At 41.5% G+C, this 21728-nt stretch overlaps 1 protein-coding gene across 3 annotated transcripts in view; it reads right to left on the reverse strand.

Moving 5' to 3' along the window:
* PXDNL (peroxidasin like) overlaps positions 1-21728 on the reverse strand; it is a 338939-nt gene that overhangs the window by 196726 nt on the left and 120485 nt on the right. For all 3 annotated transcript variants that reach the window (XM_019547935.1, XM_019547951.1, XM_019547943.1), the window contains exon 2: positions 6552-6623. In XM_019547935.1, the coding sequence (XP_019403480.1) occupies positions 6552-6623 (72 nt within the window). The remainder of the gene's footprint in view (positions 1-6551; positions 6624-21728) is intronic.

The following is a 21728-nucleotide window of genomic DNA, read 5'->3' on the forward strand; positions in this document are numbered from 1 at the left end:
GGGGTGGTAGGAGCCACACATAGCCCATAAGGCTGGGGTGCACAAAGTCAGTCAATACAGAACAGGGGCCAGGATACACCAGAGCACCGTGTCCAAGGGGACAAAAAGGCAGCCTCCCTTATAAAATACCTAACATCAAAGATGTGGCGGGCGAGAGCGAGGGTGCTTTATCTCGGACTTGGAACGGTAGGAGGCGTCTGGAGAGATCACGGCCACTCCTAGGACCCTGTCCCGTGACAGATTAAAAAAGGTTAAGAGCCACTGCTTTGGCCGTCTCCTATCACCCCTTGAGAGTTTCCCCATACCTTGCAGTTTACTTAGCCAACTTAGAAACATGCAAAGGAAAACAAACTCCAACAAACACAATCTAATCTTTCCAGGATGTCTTCCTTCCCTCAACCTACCAGCCTCCATCCTCAGACCCTCTGGGTTTACTCATCTTGATCAGACATCCTCTGGGAGCACAGTAGCAGGAGCAGTGAGCAAAGTCATTCCCCAAACTTGGCAACACTTGATTTGGGGAAGAGACTGGGAGCAAGGGTAGCTGCTCACCTACCTCTCCTAGACTGGTCCAGGAATGGACTGAAGCAGTTATCAAAACTCTCTGCCCACTCCCCAGATCAGGAATCCCCAGTCAGGGGAACTGATGGGGGGGGCTTTGCCACTCCCGCCCTGGAGCAGACCAAGAAGGGACTGCACAAGTGTTCTTTCTTACAAGGGATTTTCTGTAGCAAGGGAGGGGGTGTTTTTCCCTCAGAAGAAACTGGATGAACTCTTGTATACTTCAAGTTTCTACCAGAAGAGTAGTCATTCTCCTAGTAGAAACATAGGGCATTTTTACATACACTTCAGGGGTAGGCATGAGGGGTGCTTTAATTAGAGAGGATCTGAGAGCCACTTTGATTAAAGTGCCCACCGCGACTCATGTATCCACGTCCACACGCTTCAAAATGGTGGCAGGGGTGCTTTAATTAAATCTTGTGGAACGAGTTTTAGTTAAAAGCACCCCCACTGCCATTTTGAAACGTAGGGATGTTGATACATGAGATGTGAAGGCCGGCTGGAGCACACCAATTAGTACATGCCAGCAAACTCTATTAATCTTGATTAAATTACAGCGCGTCAGAGCAGCCTCCCCGCACATATACAGGCACCCCTTATGCCTGCATCAAAACAAGATGACAGCTCTCAGAACCTCTTAAGATAAGCACTTTTCAAGACAAGAAAGTAAACAGATTCAGCAAGGAGAATGTCTATTTACCCTCTTCAATGACATGCAGTTATCTCCCTACTAGATGTATATCTCCACTCTCTGGAAACACAGCTGCCTGAGGGACAGTTACCCTATAGTCAGTAGCGTTTCCCAAGGGGAATGGTGACAGCCTGATTACCAACACCTGTGGTGTCTTTGGTTGTCTGAGCCAAGATTTTGAGCCTTGTCTTGCCAAGTGCTTAGCAGGGTACATTTGCTCTGTCATAAGGATCCAATTACTATCAACAAAGTAACACAAAGTGCAACATAATAATAAATTCCTCTACAATGAACATAATTAATCTAGGGCTAAGAAGCAGAACATTTAAAAAACAGAAGGCCTAGGCTTTTCTTTGTTTAACTCTACTCTATCACCCCCATCCCTTCCCCCCCAAAAACAAAACAAAAGTATATAGTTAAAAACAAATACTTGTAACAAGACTTAAGCATTTTGAAACTGACAGGGGATAAATAAAGGAAAGGAGGAAAGACTTCTGTCTGCACCTTCTGTTCTTTTTCTATATACAAGAGCCTGATGTTCAGAAGTGCTGAGCATACACAATTTCAGCTCAAGTCAGCAGGACCTTCTGGTGGCCTGGACATCAGGAAAAAAAAAAAAAAAAAAGAGTCCTCACATGCCTTCTATGCAACTATTTCTTCTGCTCTTTATTTGCTTCCAAAGTAATCCTGACTTCTGCAAAAATATCTCCTTTTTGAAGGTGCTGGCCACTCGATAGACGGACTGTTTTCAATATGTGCTTTAACTGTGAACTATTCACTTTTACTGTAACATATTTAGAATATTCTGTATGGGATTGATCACCAAAATCACCTTTTTCTTTTTCGGCTTAGACCTATTTAGGGTATGAACCAATTTCAAGGAAGGCCTTTAATAACCCATTACAAATTTTAGAATACAGAATGCCCATTATTATAAAGCAGAGTTCACATCTAGTTACTTTTCTAAGTCAATTTTCTACTTTTCTAAAAATTAATACCTGACAGTCTGTGTTACATTTTACACACCCCACTTTTACTTACAAATAAGAAGAGCACCAATCTTTTGCATTCTTAAAGTAGCCAGGCAGAGATCGACAAGAAGACAGAAGTAGTTTATACACAGACAGCTACTGAGGCCGCCAGCTACTTCTGGTTGTATAAATTGTTTCAAAGGTCACACTACCAAGTTTCATGAAACCAGTTGTACAGCTTTTTTCTACTGGTGTTAGAACAAATTAGAACTTTGACAATTTAGAGTTTTGTTTCCTAAGAGCAGTGGGAAAGTACGAGTCTTTCTTTACCATTGTTATTGAGTTTTGTTTTCTTTTAAAATTCAAATACTTTTATATTTCTACTAATCCTGAAAACATAGGGTAGGGAAAATAATTTAAAAAGCATGGCATGTTTAAATGCAACTGTAGCAGGAGCCTAGCCCAGTCCCACACTCACTGGGGCAATGATTGCAGTAGCACTTCACAGTCCTTGGGATCCCAAGTCATCCTGGTGGTGGGCAAGGAGCCCACAGACAGGCAGTATGCCCCCCTGCATGCTTGCTACCCAGGCAGGGTAGAGAAGTGGTGAGAGACGCACCTCCCCTGCATACCCTGGGCAGGGCTGAAAGAAAGAAGCCAGGCTCCGCCCGGACCCGGAGCCTGGACGGAGCCAAGCATAAGTGGTTACCATGCCCAGCACTGCCTAAAGCTGGGAGGCAGCAGCTGCAGCCAGTAATGAGCCCCGCGAGGGCTCTTAGCACCTGGCAGCAGCCATGGGGCATGTGGGGGCATGCAGGGGTCTGCGTTGGCTCAGATCAACCCAGAACTTCCCTTATAGGGCAGTGCAGGCCCCAGAAATGGGGACGTCTCACTGGAGACCAACTAGACCCAGGCTCCCACAGCAGGAACGTGACCACCCTGAGGACACTGGATACCAGGTACTCGCAAGGACCTCATGGGAGTTCACAGTACCCGTGGTCCCAAAGGCCCAATACAGGCTCACTCTGTGAATTAGGCTTGTGACTGGGCGCAAACCCTGAAGGCCTCAGCTGCCTGAGAAGGTAGACGCACACACTACAAAGCCAAAAATTAGGTCCACAAGTAGACATCAGAGATAACTACTTATGTCATTTGTTTTAGTAATTTCTATGTGCTATGGACATCTTTGGTAACCAGAGCTTGGCCAGTTCATTTTAGTCCTAGGCTGCTTTTTCTCACATTGAACGTTTTCTCCTGCCATGTGAAGACAGGCACCTGAGAAGCACCTCAATCATCACTGGAACACCTGAGTGGAAAGGGGTTGGGTGTAAAGGAGGCAGAGCCCCACAGAAGATGCTTAGACACTGAGACTTGTGCCCATCTTAGCAAACTCCATACAGTCACCTCCTGATATTCTTGTCATTAACATCAAATTGCAGCAGGTGGGATATTGAGATAAGGGGGTGAACACAAGCTGAGAGCGCAGCACCTGGGCCCCACCATGGTGTGGCCCTTAGCCCAGGTCCCACTACAGTGACTGAGTATGTTCAGTATGTAAAATATTTTTTCTAACACTATGAGGGCTGGACATTGGAAAAGTAAAAAGAGAAAGAGAAAGAAAAAAGTAGTTTAAAGTTTTATAACATTGATTAAAGGTGTTTGCCAGCTTATAGCTCTAAAATACATACTTTATTATTTGTAAGTTTTCATTAACAGAAGAATGACAATGGTATGTGTAAATGAGAGCCTACAGAACCTCCAAAAGGTCAAGTCCAATATAGTATTTGACATTCTCTGGAGTCAATTACCAACCCCTTTCTGAGAGAAAAAAGCCAACTTGCATATATTTGTATCCAGCTGAAGGAGTTTAGTCTCTATACTATTCCCACTTTTCAGCCTCCAGAAATAATAAAACAAGTGTATCTACCTACATTGTTTCTGTAAATGCGATCTTTTCAGTAACATATTTTGCAAACCTAATGCTGGCTTATATAGCACATTTCATTCCAAAGTATCCTAAAGTCTTTTCAAATTTAGATTAGCGGAATATACACGTGCCCACTACTCTGATGCAGACATAGCCAGGATAAAATACATGAATTATTTAATAAACTACAGCAGCCCACACAACATTTAGGACAGGAAGTGAAGCAAGAGGGAGTATCACATGGAACACAGGCATAATTTAAAGTGTCAAAATGGAGTAAGAAGACCTGCACCTACATGCCTTGTTCTTTAACTCTGAAACCTGAACTGCATTCACAGAATATCAGGAACCTTTGGTTGAACCTAAAAAGTTCTGAGAAAACCCTGGTCATTTGAAATTTGGTACCCAGGTTACCAAAAGGTTGTAGAAACCAATTAAAGACTCACATCTCCTTTTTAAAACTAACCTGGTGCTCCAAACCCATATTAGCAGTCCGAATACAAAGCTGATGGCTTGCTTCTTCAGTATCCTTCTTTCCCTTCATTTATAGATTTTCCTAATAGCTCATCTAATTTATGCCCGGATCCTGAAATAAAATCTACTTATGAGGAACTTTATGCCCATTGCTCCATAAAAAATTCTTATTTAACACCATGAAAATAAAAAATACATGATATTTTACACCTTGTTTACAAGTGTAATCCTGTGAAGCTAAACACCATAATTACTTATGAGAACCACTGAGATGGTTTGGGAAGATTTTTAATATATTTATTTTTTTAATGAAAATGGAAAGAACAAATTCCATTATGTCAGTGTGCATGCATCATAGTTTTAATTGCTCTTCATGAGCCAATTTCTCCAAAAGAAAAATTGTTTTGCTTTTGTAGACAAGTTTCTAATTTGTCATCTTTCAAACTAAAGACAGCAGAGTATTCTAGCATCATTTTTTACCATAGCAGTAAATGGAGGTGCTCTCATCTCTTTGGTGATATGCTATATTTCTGCATATCTAAGCCAATTACTTCTCTTCTTCCCCTCCTTCTGCCTTAACACATTTCACCCTTGTGTTCATTTTCTGTTCACAAACAGCCTTAGAGGTTTTCTGAATTCCTGATTCTCAAATAATTCCACTATATCAAAACATGGTGTTACATTTTTCTCTAGCTATGTTCTCTTACATTTTTCCAGGCTGTTTCAACCTATTTCCTACCTTTCAGATGCAGAATTAGCTACAACTGTAATTTTGCATGCTGCCACCTAACCCTCCCCAAACATGCACACACTTCCCCTAGATCATCAGCAAACCATCAAAACAGTTAAGATGACTCCGCAACCAAAGCCCAGTGGCCACAACCTGCAACCTCACCAGAGTGCTGTTCAGCCTCATAATACTTTGTTTATTGTTTTCATTGCCAGGTTTTCAGTCCATGTGACAATGTCAGTTAATTTTCTTAAATAAGGTTACTGTGAATTTTGTCAACTATGATTGATTTTTTTTCTTTAGAGAACAATTATTTCTAACACTCCTTGTTCTTCATGAGTATGTAGTGCATTACCAACCCTTTCTCTCTGTACAACACAATATTATCACAGCCTTGATTTAGTAAGATACTTAAAACATGAGCCTAATTTTAAGAACATGGGTATTCCACATTTGAAGGCAAGTGGAATTATATGCTTATAGTTCCAAACCCATATGCCTCAATTCCTGCTGAACTGGGCTCCAAATCTGCTGCAACGCAGGTATTTATATTTGCAGGGGAAAGGGAAATATTGTCCCTATGTGTTGAATCATTAACAAATGAAACATTTATTCTTCGTATATGGTGCAAAATTATTTGTGAATAGGTGGATAAATGCCAGGTAGTTAGGAAAAATGTGTGTAAATTCAAGAATTTCAGATGTTACAACAAAATGAATATTAATCTAGAAATCTGCTTCAAAATATATGTTATTCATTATAGGCTATTCATTGTGTCCCACATGACCGCTTAGCAAGTCTCAGTCATCTAAATTAAGAGTCATAGGAATATTAGTATACTTAGACTTTAATTTTGACGAGGATTTTATTGCTTCCTATGCCATACACAGCACATGCTGGATAAGCTCACAATATAAAAGTACAAAATAGATCCTGGACCACCTAAAATGAAGTGCTAATACACTAAACATTCAAACAATCCATATGATGAAAATATATATATATATATTTGTTTTTTCTAAATACTTTCAAATGATAACAATATATTTGAATACAGCACGGCTAATTCACAAAAAATGTGGGATCAGTAAGGAGGGAGGAGAGTTATGACAAGTGCAGCGTATAGCATACTAATTAAAATGCTAGTAACAGTGCAAGCCAGAACCAGAATACCAATAGCAAATTGCAAAGACTTACAGAGTGTTCAAATTCTTCAGTTTCCGAAAGGTGCCTGCTGGAATTTCTTGTATTCTGTTAAATCGCAAATCCCTAGGGGGGAAAAAAAAGAAAAGGAAACTTGATCATTATATCTTACTTCCTAATAGTGAATCTGAGGGGGGTTGTTTCACTTTTAACAGGTTATACAGATGCACCTCTAGATCCTCCTCCTACATTCACACTAGATCAGAGTTCCTGTGAAGGAAGAATAAAGAGCCAAAGCTGTGGTTTGTACATCAAGGCCATTAAACCTAGGGCCCCCACCACAATAGCACTTTACTCCCCATTGTGTATGTCTTGATGGAAATGTGGGAAGAGCTACTAGTATGGTACCATCTATGAAGGTAGGTGACTTCAATGATACATTCTTTGGAAACTATCTGACTGACACAGGGCAATCCTCAACATGACAAATTAAGAATGTACACCTCACCACAGGCCTATCAGCTTGGGCTACTGCAAAGGCTACATGCCGTTTCACGTGACAAATACATTTATCAGAATTCTTTTCCCTAGTTTTATAAAGATTACAATTAAAAAGAGAAAATAAAACAAGTATGGAATGCTTTATACTCTGTTTATACTAGAAACTGGAATAAAAACCCATTACAGCAACTGAACTAAAAAGCCAAGTAAATAAAAACAGGAAATTGCCTGGCTCTGTTATCACAATCACAGTCTCAGATTTCTTTTTTTTTTCAAATGCATTCAATAAGTTTTTCTCTACCTTCAATGTAGCAGGAGATTTACTATTTTTAGACAAAAAGTACTTGAAAACCTGCTGAAAGAGCAGCTCCTGTTCACAGGAAGTATCCGCAACCTTGAATATGGTCCAATTTGCATCATTTTAACAATTAGTACTGAACAAATATATTGTAGGGTAATAAACAATGGTTTCCTCTAAAAATACCAGAATGGTGAAAGGCAATGACTAAAGTTGTACCATTCTATATACTTTGATTCTAAAATGTTTCTTTTATATCATGTCACATAAGTTGCATCTACATTTTTTCATTAGCCCTACTTGTCTCATACTTCATTCCTACCTCACATCTGAATATCAATATAGCTCTGAGGCAGATCTCTTTTATTAGACCAACTCAAATAGTTGGAAAAATTCTTCTTAGCAAGCTTTTGCCCTTCCTCAGGCTGAGGAAGCATCTGCAAATGATCTGTGCTCTTCCTGGATCGAGTGGTAAAGCAGTCAGAAGCCAGTACATATGCAAGAAAGCCAGTCAGTTAAAATGTAAATTGAGGTGGTCAAGTACATGAGACAGAGGGTTTACCTAGAGAGTCAGATATCAGGCAGGTTAAAATGTGTCATAAATCCAATGTCTATATTTAGTCCATGATTTTTTGTATCCAGTAGGTAGATGAAGTGAAGTTTGTGGGCTTGTCTGTGAAAGGTATTTTGTTAATTCGCTTTGAGGATTAGAACTGAGAGATTGGAGAGAGAGTGGTTTTCTTGTGAGATATGTGCCCCCACAGGTAATTAAGTATTCTTGTCTTCGATAGATTTGCTGTGCATTCATTTTGGTGTGTGTGCAGTTGTTGTTTTGGAATATAGCTCTGATGTACAGGAAGCCTGTAGGATTAGGAAGGGTCAGTCTGAACTTTAACTCAGAAATTAAATAGCTTCTTAGGATGGCTATCTCCCATAAAGAGCAATTAGAGGGATGTCTCCATCTCCCTCTTTCATTTCTGCATGTGTTGATTTTCTGCATTTTTCATGCAGGCATGCTCTTTTCACAAACTCTTTATTTTTCACTTGGTTGCTAAGTTTCAAGAGAGACTACTCATCCAAGTACAGAGTGAACTCCTTGACAACTTCTAACCACAGTTAACCGATTCTCAATGATTAGGGACAGCACAGCAAATCTCTTCTGAGGGAGCGAAGGAAACGTGCAGTGCTGCAATTGCTAGATTTTTTTCCCTTTTATTTTAACACACCGGCATTCTACTAATACTGATAAAATGCCCTCATGGAAACCATCTGGGTGAAACTGAACAGAATCACTGTTACAGAATGAACTTTCACAGAAACAATGATAAAGGACAGAAACAGGGCGGGGCTGTCAGACTTCATGATCTAACAGGTCCCTTCCAACCCTAACATCTACAAAACTATGAAATATGCAACCACCAGCAAGGGAAAACTTTTCACAGAACAACTACTTACTTTTCGACCCCAAGGGAGGTCTATACAATACCTTCCAAAGACAGGCCTTAAAACAAGAATTCATTACTTTACTGAACACTAAAAGCCGTGGCCTGAACAGAGACTGTTGTGCTTTATGGCTCACTGCAATTTACCTTCTTTCCTCACTATCCTCTCTCTACTTCACAAGTAATAATGACCTCCTTTCCTTTGAAACCATCTTTTACTTTTATACAGGCAAAAGTCAGGGCAGTGTGGCACGTTATAAACCAGTGATTGTCATACCACTCTGGGGTGCCCGAAGATCCTTTCAAGGGTGCCACAGGATGCCATGCAATGCTAGCACTGCTGGTTTGAAAACAGGATTCACAACATAAAACCAGAGATTTCAAACAGTAGTAAAAAGATTCTGCACTGTTGTGATCTTTCCAAGAAAAGAATTTCTCTACTATTTTTCTGTAGGCAAAAAGAAAGCTAGTGAAAACAGTTGACATTTACCTAGGGATGCCTTGGGTCCGCAAAAGGTTAAGAACCCCTGTTATAAACTAACTCATTCAGAGAACCAAGAGCTTATGTAGGCTACAACCTACCTCATCAGATGCTATGTCTGGACTATCAGGGCATGTCCCCACAAGCATACATATGTGGTTTGTGATGCTGCAGACCCATCTGTGCTGCCACACATGGAGGCATTCACCATGCTGGAAATTTGCAGCGCGGTAGGTTTTTCTGACACCGGGAGATCCTGGTGTCAAAAACCCATTCCAGAAAAAAGCGGGGTAGTGCACTTTGCAGCTTGCACGGTTTATAATTAGAACCTGGCTGGCCAGGGACATGCTCTGGCTGCCAGTCAAGCTCTGCATGCCTGGATCACTGCTGCTGGAGTCCTGGGAGGCCCCCAGGAGCCCCGGTAAGACTGCAAGCATCAGTTTCCCTTACCCTACCAGGGCGACTTGTCATGCGCCAGAGCACACATGCAGGGGAATTGTCCATAAATATGTGCTGCTGCTAGTTGTCCCTGGGGAATGCAGTTTCCTGCTCATGGGGACATGCCTCAGAAAGCAGAGGTACTAAACACAGGAATAACATCATAGAAAATTAGGGATAAAAGGGAACTCTAGTCCAACCCCCTGTTCAAAGCAGGACCATACCCAACTAAATCATCCCAGCCAGAGCTTTGTTGAGCCGGGTCTTAAAAACCTCCAAGGATGGAGATTCTACCACCACTCTAGGTAACCTACTCCAGTGCTTCACCATGGTCCTAGTGAGAAAGTTTTTCATAATATCCAACCTAAACCTCCCTTGCTGCAACTTGAGACCATTGCTCCTTGTTCTGTCATCTGTCACCACTCAAAATAGCCTAGCTCCATTCTCTCTGGAACCACCTTTGAGGTAGTTAAAGGCTGCTATCAAATCCCCCTTCAATCTTCTTTCACCCAAACTAAATAAGCCCAGTTCCCTCAGCCTTTTCTCAGAAGTCATGTGCCCCAACCCCCTCACTATTTTTGTTGTCCTCCAGTGGACTCTCTCCAATTTGTCCACATCCTTTCTATAGTGAGTAGACACAGTACTCCAGATGTAGCCTCACCAATGCAGAAGAGGGGAATATTATTTCCCTTGATCTTCTGGTAACACTCCTACTAATGTAGCCCAGTATCCTGTTAGCCGTTTTGGCAACAAGAGCACACTGTTGACTCATATTCAGTTTTTTGTCCGCTATAACCGCAGGTCCTTTTCTTCAGAGCTTCTGCTTAGCCAGTTGGTCCCAATCCCATAGCAGTGCATGAGATTATTCTGTCCTAAATGCAGGACTTTGTACTTGCCCTTATTAAACCTCATGAGATTTCTTTTGGTCCTTTCCTCCAATTTATCTAGGTCACTGAATCCTAGCCCTACCCTCCAGTGTATTTACTACACCTCTCCCTTGGTGTCATCCTCCCCAACTTGCTTAGGTTGCAATCCATCCCTTCTTCCAGATTGTTAATGAAAATACTGAACAAAACTGACCCCAGGGCTGACACCTGGGGCATTCCACTTGATACCACCTGCCAAGTAGACATTGAGCCATTGATTACTGCCTATTAAACCTGATGATCCAGCCAGGTTTCTTTCCCCCTTAAAGTCCATTCGTCCAACCCATACTTCCTCAGCTTGGTTGCAAGAATGTTGTGGGAGCTGGTATCAAAAGCCTTGCTAAAGTCAAGATATATTATGTCCACTGTTTTCCCCACATCCACAGAGCCAGTTATCTCATCATAAAAGGCAATCAGGCTGGTAAGGCATGACTTGCCCTTGGTGAATCCATGCCAACTATTCCTGATTATTTTCTTCTGCTCCAAGTGCTTAGATATGGATTATTTCAGGACCTGCTCCATGATTTTTCCAGGGACTGAGGTGAGGCTGACTAGTCTATAGTTCCCTGGATCCTCCTTCTTCTCTTTCTTGAAGATGGGCACTATATTTGCCCTTTTCCAATCATTCAGGACCTATCCAAATCACCGTGAGTTTTCAAAGATAATGGCCAGTGACTGAAATCACATCAGCCAATGCCCTCAGCACCCTTGGATGCATTGCATCTGGCCCCATGGACCTGTACATGTCCAGCTTTTCTAAATAGTCCCTAACTTGTTCTTTTACCACTGAAGGCTGCTGACCTCTCCAAACTGCGCTGACCTTTCTATGATTCTAAATTCATTTAAATACAAAGGATAGGGAAAGAGAAAGAAGGGGGCACTGCCAAGAGAGATGCAAGTCAGTTGAATAGATAAACAAAGAACTTGAGGGACACAAGGGTACTAAAAACTAGTCCAGGTAATGGGCTAAGAATAGAGAGTCTCTATTCAGATTCTACTTAACAGTCTGTGGATGATTTCTTGTTCTGCAATATCATGATCAAGTTAGTTTTTGAAGTTTGTTGTTTACAAACAGCTGCTCTAAGATCAGTAATGGATGTCCATGGAGGTTATAGTATTCTGCCACAGGCTTTTGTGTCTTTCTGATGTCAAACAGATGTCAAATCGGTGTCCATTCACTCTTTCTCATATAAAATTTCTGCTTGTCCAATGTAAACATCAAGCTGTTTGTCTTTTACTTGTTTTCTAACTACTTTTGACATCTTACCTTTGCTCCACAGATTCATTTTCCTCTTACCCTTCTTCAGGTAACTGTTTCCATTTACATAATGAAGTCTCATAAAAGTAATTGTTTTACCTAGTATTTATCTTGGACTGTACCTCACGGTGGAAGGGCACTTTGTGCCTAGAAGTGTCTATAACATCTTTTATTAAAAAAAAAAAAATCAACAAACCCTGCTTCTCACATATTGCCCTAGACTCTTACAGCCACAAGCAAAGCTCTCAAACCCATTCTAATTTCAACAAAAATAGTTTTAGTTTGCTTTCTTGGCACACATGCATATACATTTTTAGGGTGAATGGGTAGAGAATCATCAAAATATGCAAAACAAATTAATTATTTCAATTTTTGAGGCCACTTGTGATATAGAATCTATGCATCTTTTGCATTGAAGTGTTTTTAAGAAATAAAAGGCTTTTTTAAAGAGTAGTTCCACTGGGATATGAAAAAGAAGGAGTTATTTAAGTGTGAGGACAGTTGAGATGACAAAAAATGAAAGCAAGATGTAGAAAAAAGAAATTTAATTGAACTGGAATGAGAAGCAGACTTTTTTTAAAAGAGCAAGTACATTGGATGAGCTTCCAAAGTTAATGTGTGAACTTCTTCAGTAGTAAAAAATGGTTCTGAAGGAAGAATGCTTATTTTCATTCATTCATTATAGTGCTTTGGGTTTTCTCCCTGATACATATGGATTTATCAAAGACATAAACCAGGTAGTCGTCTAAGTCCTTCATCCTGACAGTACTGCACCCCTTAACAAGTTTTGCCTTAAATGCAAAATACAAACCATAATGAAAAGCTTTTACCATAAATGCATTTTGCCATTATTGCAAGATAAAAAACATAATGAAAAGGACCCCCTAGGTCCTTGCTGCATGATACGTGTAAACAATTAATTGGTTAATTCAGCAATACATTTAGACCAGTCACATGTGCAAAGTAATTATCACATGATAAAAAATGACTTGCCAGCTATAAAAGGAACAACTAGCTATAAAGTTAGCACTTGAAAACGTGTAACAACGCTAGACCTGGTTTCTATCTAGCTGTAATTTGAACAAGTAGCATGGCCCTTAAGTTGAACGTTAACCCTACCTTATATCATTCTTAACTAAATCTATAGGCAAGAAAGGAAACCATTAAATTATGAAATACAATTACACAGAAGTTACAATGTTGACAAAAAAGAACATAGGTTTCATAAAGGCTACTGTCATGTCTCTACTGCATAAAACAGATGCCCTTGCATTAGTATTTAATTAGCCTATGCATGCCATTCTGCAGCAACTAAGGTAACAAATGCAAGTAGTGAACAGAGAGGTAACTCAAAATAATTGCTTTTGACAATCCTAATTTTCTAACACTCAAACTAATCATACATGATGACTACCAGGCAGAGAACAGTAAGGTTATAGGGACCTATATTGAAGAGTTACTAGCCCAAACTGACAGCTTCATTATTCTTCCTCACATGACCAGGTGTCTGTCTCTTTTTTTTCAATTAGCCCGGCACATAGAGAAAGAGGAATCAAATTACAGAACTACTGACAGGGGTAGAGAATGTTGCTGATATTTTCTTAAATCCTCAGTTTTCTAGTCTAAAGGGTCTGCAAGCACAGACAAGATGCAATGCTAGCTAATCTGGCTAGCACTGCAAAACCCAATTTCCAAGTCTTCAGGGGCTTTGTGCTGGTATCTGTAGTAGAACCACAGCTTGCTGTAGGTTGAACTGAACTGGAATAACAGGCTTGTTGGTATTTCAATACTTTTGCTAGCATGTGTGTACACTACTGCTCTCTACTGGATAGAATATAAAATAAATTCAGGGGTGTAATTAGATTGCCATCTACTGGGTAAAGATTATACATCTGAAAGGCTCGAGTGGAAGAGTACTGATAGCTTAGTGGTGATTAAAGCACTAAGAACTCAGCTTTTCCATGTATTAGAGCAGTGTGCTAGACAGATGTGCATGTTTCTTAGCCTATATTTTTAACCATAACGTTGTTTGAGAAATTTAAATAATACAGAAAATTCCCAGAGTATACCAACACATATCTAGATCTACTACACTGTCAAACAGTTCTTTTTCAGTGCCATATTTAATACAATTAAATGCAATACTCTTTCAAGGGCATCTTCGTGGAATAGGGACATCTCTATATTAATGGGCAGGTGTGTTTCCTAGGATTTCCAGGAACTCTCTCTCCAGATTTGATGGTAGCCTGAATTCAAGCAAGTTCCCATCAGCTGTTTTTCTCCACAGTTTTACTATATTGCTCTGTCCCCACCACTCCCCACACCATCCCTTTCTTTAATAGATGCAAGAATACACTGAGATCTGCATAACAACAAAATACCAACTGCTTTCCATGAAGAAATCTTATTCTGTTTTCCCTGCTTCCATCAGTAACATGTTTAAAAAACAAAGCAAGAGAAATTTAAATCAATTCCATACCAATACTGAAAAAAAAATTCTGACAAAGGTTCAGACTGAGAAATATGTGGTCAAGAATCTCTAGCATAACAAAATTGGGGGAGGTCAGAGAGCAAGACAGCGAGTGAGCACAAGACAGAGAGAGCAAGTGGGAAAGAAACTTGAGTTGTTAAGCGTTTACTATAAGAATATTAAAAACAAAAAGTTGAAATTGCAAAAATGTATATAGCCCTCCCAGGGGCTGAGCATGAAACATGTCAGCAACAAAAATACCATGTATTAGGATGGAGGTGCCACCACATGTTGGATAGGCTTGTAGGGTGGTCTGCAGCTGTTGAGTGAAGGGTGGGTATAGCTCTGGAAACTGCACCTCAAACTGCTGACAGCTAAACTCGTGTTGTGTGTGTGTTATGGCAGATTTGGATGAAAACAGCAGGGATGGTAGCCCCTTCTGAGGGCATGAGGCCTGCCAAGTTTCAAGGAGATAGGTGCAGGGGTTTCTGGGAAATTGCACCTCAAGCTGCTGACAAGCAAAACTCATGATGTATGACTTTTATGCGTGTGTTTTGGTGCGCCCTCACTGGCACTGGAGCCTCTACACAACATGGTAGTGTGCCCCAGTGAGGCTTCCTCCTCCCCTACAACCTCAGTCCAGTCCACCACTTTAAACAACAACAGGTAATAACTTAGTAAGCAGCACAGTAGCACCTCAGTCGCACCTCAGGCAGCGGCTGGAGAAGAATGCAGGAGCTTCTTCTCCAGCAGCTGTCAGAGAGCATTCCCTGCCAGCCCAGCCCTGGGGCTTAGATGTGCCCAGGGGCCTGCCTCCTTCCAGGCAGCTGACTGGGGACAGGTGCTAGGGGTGTTGGTCTCAGGGCATGGCAGTGGCAGACAAGATTATTTGGGACAATCTGGTATCTTTTAGTAGACCAACTGAACAGAGAAAAATATCTTAGCAAGGTTTCGGGTTGAAAAACCCTTAGTCAGGCTGAAGAAGCACCTGCAGTTGGTTTGTCTGCTGTTAATAAAGAAGCCAGCAGCTGGCATGCAATGCAGTAAAAAAACCCAGTCAGTGAAAATGGAAATGGAGGCATCAGGGGGTGAGGGACAGGCTCTTAGATAGACAACCTTCCAGAATCTGACTTCCCAGGTACCTCTCCATTGACCCATCTCCCCTCCAAAGATGTCAGTCTTCCCCCCACTCCCCCTCCCTCTGCTCAGTTTCTGTTCCCCTGAAACACTGCCTTCTGAATCTCCAAATCTTTTCTGAATTGATTCAGAGGCTCCAAATCAATTCAGAGGTTTGGGGTTTTTTCCTCCCAATTCAATTCGGATTTAGTGACTTGGCCTCTGAATTGGGCCGAATCTTCTCCAAATCAAATCACAGACCGAAACTTCATGTACCCCTAGTTGCTGATAAGCCCAGAGGAATTTGAGGCTTGCTAACCTTCTAGTTTATTTTTAAATTTAAAAAAAAAAATTAAAAATGTATTAAAACAGTTGCACAGTTCTTAAAAATCCAACTCTCTGACATTTTCCCACAGCCCTTCTCAGAGGATAAAAGATTCCACACTTCTTTTCATAACCTCAGGAAAGGAGTGGGTTGAGTTTTTGGCTTCACCCCAAGTCCCCCTTTTCAAAACCCCATTTTCTGAAAAGGCACTGAGGAGCCCACCTTTTGGGTTGAGCAATTTTCAATAAGAGGCAGAAATAAAAAGGTCCTACCAGTGTTTTTAGAGCAATTCCTGCCTCCTCCACTATTCTCTCTTTCTAAGAAACAATATTCTGGCAGTCAACAGACAGTTAAACTTAGGGTAACTTTCAGGAATATGCCAACAGAGATTTTTTGGGGGTCAATACTAATGGCAGATAATTAATAAGCCATATCAGCCAATACTGATCCAATTGCCAATATACAGCAAGGTAGCTTGGAAAACAGCATCCAGCTGGTAAATCTGTTGGGGTGGAAAGGGTGGGAGAGGGAAGGGGAATGGGGGGGGGGGCAAAGAGATCAAGGCCCCTGCAGTGAGAGAGAGTGGGGCTGGGGCAGGGGCAAGTACAGGACAGAGCTGAATGCCTCTTCACTCCCTCCCTCACCACAGGGGCCTCAATCTGCCCCCCTGTATGCCCCTTCCCCCCAACAGAATTACCAGCCAGATACTGCTGTGCAAGCTGCTGGGCGGGCGGCATGTATCCTATGGCTACACGCATGCATGCAGCATTTATTAGTGACATTATCGGGCACGTCAGTCAGAAAAGGCCGATTGCTAATAATGTCAATTTTGCTTTTATCGATGCCGATATGATATGAACCGATGTATCGGTGCCCCTCTAGTAACTTTACCATAAATGTTCATTTTAACCAACCTGATGAATTCAATGGAGAATTATAATCAGTATTACAGAATTTCACAAGTAGCTAAAAAACTCCTATTACATTCCAAAGCCATTTAGAAATATTTTTATACAACCCTAGCTGGCTTCATTGTTATTTAAAAGCATAGGCCTTTTAAATGGTTTTCTGTTCAAGGGAACAGGGGAAATAGACACTGCCCTGGTTTCACTTCACAGATTCCTTAGGCTCTTTCAAGCAAAGATGCCTCAGAGAATGCTAGGGTGAAGGAAAACTATGCCCACGTAATTTAAAAATACCATTGTTGTGCACTAATTTCCCTAACTCCAGTGCTGGCTAGGCCCTCGCTGTCAAAAGGGAGTTTCAAAGGGCAGTGCAAGCTGGAATGGGTTTCACCGCCTGTCCCTTTAACAGGCTTCTTAGAGTTAGGCATAGTGACCTTTTCTGCAGCTCTCTCCACAGAAGAAAAAGGACATCTATTCATGGCATACCATACCATCACTATACATCCAAGCCAGCTATGTGTACATAGAAGGAGCCTGAGAACCTAGTCAAAGGAGATTAACAGTGTAAAGAGATTAAGTTTTCTCTATATTTTCAATGGGGAAAGACTTCTTTTGCCCACCCCCTGGATTCCAGGATGAGTTTTTCCCATTCTCACTTACTCCTGGCAAAACAGAGTAAGGTGATGGGGAAGCTTCTTCATTTCCACCACACCCATCCTCCAAAGAGATCTAAAGCAAGACAGAAAAGGACAGAGGTTTTGCACCTCTCTCCTCATACATACAGAGGGCAATACAGAGAACATTGCTGCCTGCAAGATTTGAATCTTGTTTTTCTTCTCCCTACTGTTCTGCTTTGTTCAAGAGGAAAAAAAAAGGAAGGTGATATTAGCAGGTGGACTCAGTAGAATGCAGCCCACCACAGCACTCCAAAACCAAGTTTATCAAGTTTAAACAGAATGCAACTCTAAGGAAGTTTACATTATTGTTCCTAGCTTCAAATAAAAGATACTCAAGCATGGTCAAAAAGTCAGTAAGAAAATAGTAAATGCATTAGGAAGACTGATATGGTGTCTCACTCATACCGCCCAACAAACTAGTTGCATGGTAAAAGATATGAACAGCTGACTGGGAGGCAAGGGGGAACGTAAGCAAAAGAAATGATGAACTCTGTTGTATTAATAAGACAAATTCCTTGGAGAGAAAAGTAAAGTTTACAAATGTCTCCAATATGTTTAAGAGTCTTCTTTTCTGAAGACAGAGAAACTGTAATGCAAGTTGTTTAACTGCAGCTCAGTATTGAGCTACTTTATCATGAGATGTAATGGCCATAACTCACCGCCGCAGAGTGACTCTCTACCCTCATTGATATATTATGATGTCACCATATTCAAAGTCAAACAATCATAGACTTTTCTTTTTCTGAAGGAAAGGGAAAGTTTCTCTTCCACTGAGTACAAAACAGCATTCAAGAGGTTTAGGTTCTAACATGTTTGAAAGACAGCAATCCTGAACTGATTTCTGCTAAGTGGACTCTAATTAGAAGAGTAGGCAGGAGATGCTACATTTATCAGGAGAGCCCTGTTGATAAACGCAGCTACTAACAGAAACTACATCCTCCTAATTGCAGCGCTGACAGACTGCAAATGACATTCTTTAGCTTTGTTTTCTTTCTTAAAAAACAGGTAAAGCTGAAAAGATGAAAACACTTTAGCAAAAGATCTTCTGTTCCACAACAGAGATGTGAGAGTTCAGACAGGATGTAGGCAGCTGGACCTGCAGACTGGCCCCTGAAAGGCAACAACGGGAGTTCAGCTGGGTGGGAGTGCAGGTTACTGAGGTGTTAGGTTGGGGTCTGTATCAATGGAGCAGAGATCTGAGAGATGTAGCCTGGGGTACAAGCCAAGGTCAGAAGCCAGGAGAATCAGGGAGCTGGTACCAAATTCCAGGGAAGATCCAAGAAGAGAGTCAGGAAAGCTAAAACCGAGTCAGGAGCCAGAATCAGATACAGCATTAAATACAAGTCTTGCTAGAGCAGAATGAGGTTGTTGTGAAGACATGCCTGCAGGTGTGTTTAAAGGGACTGAGTGGTGCTCTCAGCAGCCAGTTAAGTTAGCAGGGCTTGATAAGCTTCATCCCAGGGTCCCGAAGGAACTAGCAGAGGAGATCTTGAAGCCCTTGGCAATGATCTATCTTCATGAAGTCATGGTAGGCAGGCCATGTACCAAAGGTCTGGAAAAGGGTCTACGTAGTGTCCCTCTTTAAAAAAGGCAAAATGCAGGACCCAGGGAACTATATACCAGTTAACCTCACCTCAATAGCTTGAAAGTTACTGGAGCATGCACTCAGGAAGACCATTTGCAAGCCTCTGGAGGAAAAAAGGCTGATCATAAGCAGCCAGAATGGATTTGTGAAAAAAAATCATGTCAAACAAACCTGATCTTCTTTGGCAAAGCACCTGCTTGGATGGTTGAAGGGAATGCTTTAGATACAGTGTACCTGGACTTCAGCAAGGCTTTTGACAGGGTCCCACATGACCTTCTCAAACAAACTGGAGAAATGTGGACTGGATCAACTAGTAGAAGGTGGACAGTTAACTGATACAATAGCTGCAAGCAACGGGTAGTTATTAACACGTCCATGTAGGAATGATAGGAGATTTCAAGTGGCGTTCTACAAGGGTCTGCCCTGGGGGTCCTGCTGTTCAACATGTTTATTAACAATTTGGATGCTGCCACAGAAAACTTCTTGAGCAAGTCTGCAGACAACACAAAACTGGGGAAGATTAAGAACATGTTGGAGGGGATCTGAGTACAATTCAGAAGGCTCTTGACAGATTGGAAAGCTGGGCTAAAGCTAACTGGATAAAGTTCAGTGCTTACAAATGCCAGGTGCTACACCCTGGGAGGAATAAGCAAGCCACAGATACAAAATGGATCACACCTGGCTGAATGGCAGCACTCTGGAAAAGGACTTGGGAGTCTTGGTAGATCACAGACTTAATACAGGTCTGTAGCATAATGCACCTGCACAAAAAATGAATGCAGTTTGGGGCTGTATCAATAGAAGCATTAGGTGCAATACACAGAAGGTGATGGTGCCTCTCTACTCAGCACTGGTTAGGCCTCATCTGGAGTACTGTGTGCAGCTCTGAGCTCCATGTTTTAAAAAAGACATGGAAAAGTTAGAGAGGTTCCAGATGCGGGTAACAAAGACAATCAAGCGTTTGGAAGGCAAGTCATATGAGGAGAGACTTGAACGAGCTACGTATGTTCAGCTTGCAGAAAAAGTGCTTAAGAGGGGACATGATAACAGTCTTCAAATACTAAAAGGACTTCCATGAAAAAGAGGGAAAGCATGGTTTTACTTTTGCTGCAGAGAAGATGCAGACCAGCAGCTTGGAGTTGTAGCAAGGTAAGTTAAGCTGCATATCTGGAAAAACGTCTTTGTTGTTAGAACGGTGAACCAGCTGAACAGACTGCCTGGTGAGGTTGTGGACTCTCCATCACTGAAGGAATTCAAGAAGATGTTGGGCAGCCACTGGTTGGACATGACCTAGGCATTGCTACCTTACATAGGTCTATTTTATACCTTGGTTATGTCCCATGCTTTTGGGCTCTGCTGATTGCCTCACCCTTTCCCCCATTTTTCTGCTATATGATTCAGGGTGTTTTTAAGCCCTCCCAGAGGCATTGGGTATTGGCTACAGTGAAGGCTGTGAACTTTGACTAGGGCATACCAAAGTTCTTGCTGGGAGCAAAGGCACCTAGAGGGTCTGGCCCCTTTGCTCAGGGTCAAATTGACCACCATATCTGAGATCAGGAAGGAATTTTACCCCACGGTCAGATTGGTATGGACTGTAAGGGGCCTTCTCTCTCTCTGTAGTGGGGGTATGGGATCTCTTGAGTTTATATTGACAACATTTTATAGAAGCAGGACATTGGCTTCTATGGTTCCCCTGTTTTACTTGTGGCAGGTTAGGGTGTTAGGTCTATGTTGTGTCAGCGTTGATGGTAGCCTTATGTAGTAGAGTTTAGATTATAACTGTATGGGATGGTTTGGACCAGAATGATCTTGCCTCAGGCAAGAAGTTGGACTAGGTGTCTTCTGGATGTCTCTTCCAGTCCTTCTTCTCTATAACTCTAATCCAGTCACCAAGAACTGGGGTAGTTGCATTAGCCAAGAATCAAGGTCAGGTATGGAAGTTTAAGAGCTCAACCCAGTTGGGCCTGACTGGCCAGAGGCCCCGAAATGAGATGGAAAACTAATGAATTATATGGGACATTTTTTTGAAAGACTGTTCCGAATCCACAGATCTAGCTACATATAAACCAAGATATTCCCTGGAAATCAATACAAAAAAGTTGGTGGAGTTTTCCGATTTTAACAATGAAAGCCTTCATCATTAACTCAGACTGGGACTCTCTACCATCTCCAATTTCAAGCTAAGCTTAAATTTGTATCACTAGTCAGACCTGAACATATATTGAAGACTATTCTATAAATTAAATATCACTCAAGCAAGCATGCATCATCAAAACACTTCTCTTTTTCTTACTCTGGAATAATCAAGAACAGGGAACATTGAGTTTTTTTATGACAAGCTCCCTCCTTCTGTCAGCTCTAACAATGCCAATTACTGCTACCTGCAAGGCTGTTTCAGATACCTACCCACTGCAAAGGGGAAGGTGAATGAATAACCAAGCTCCTTTCAGGCATGCCTCAGAGTGCTCTTTTGTTATTGTTTGCAAGGACCACACAAACAGTGGCACAGAAATAAAATGTTCTAGCCTCCTTCACCTCATTATCAATCTCCTGATCTATTCAGGTCTAACTATTCTGCTCCAATTATAAATATACTATTGCCAAGATATTTAAAGCAACGAGAAGTTAGTCATTATAAACTTATTGCTCCTATAAGAGGACCACTGTCACAAGTTTGCACTATGGGACAGTTAGGTGTTTAAAAATAGTTGTTAACAGATTATAGATTTCATAGACATTAGGGCTGGAAGGGACCTCGGGAGATCATCGAGTCCAGCCCCCTGCCCAAAGGGCAGGAAGTCAGCTGGGG

The sequence above is a fragment of the Crocodylus porosus genome, unplaced genomic scaffold, assembly GCF_001723895.1.
Source record: "Crocodylus porosus isolate Cpor-Errol unplaced genomic scaffold, CroPor_comp1, whole genome shotgun sequence".
Classification (NCBI taxonomy): Eukaryota; Metazoa; Chordata; order Crocodylia; family Crocodylidae; genus Crocodylus; species Crocodylus porosus.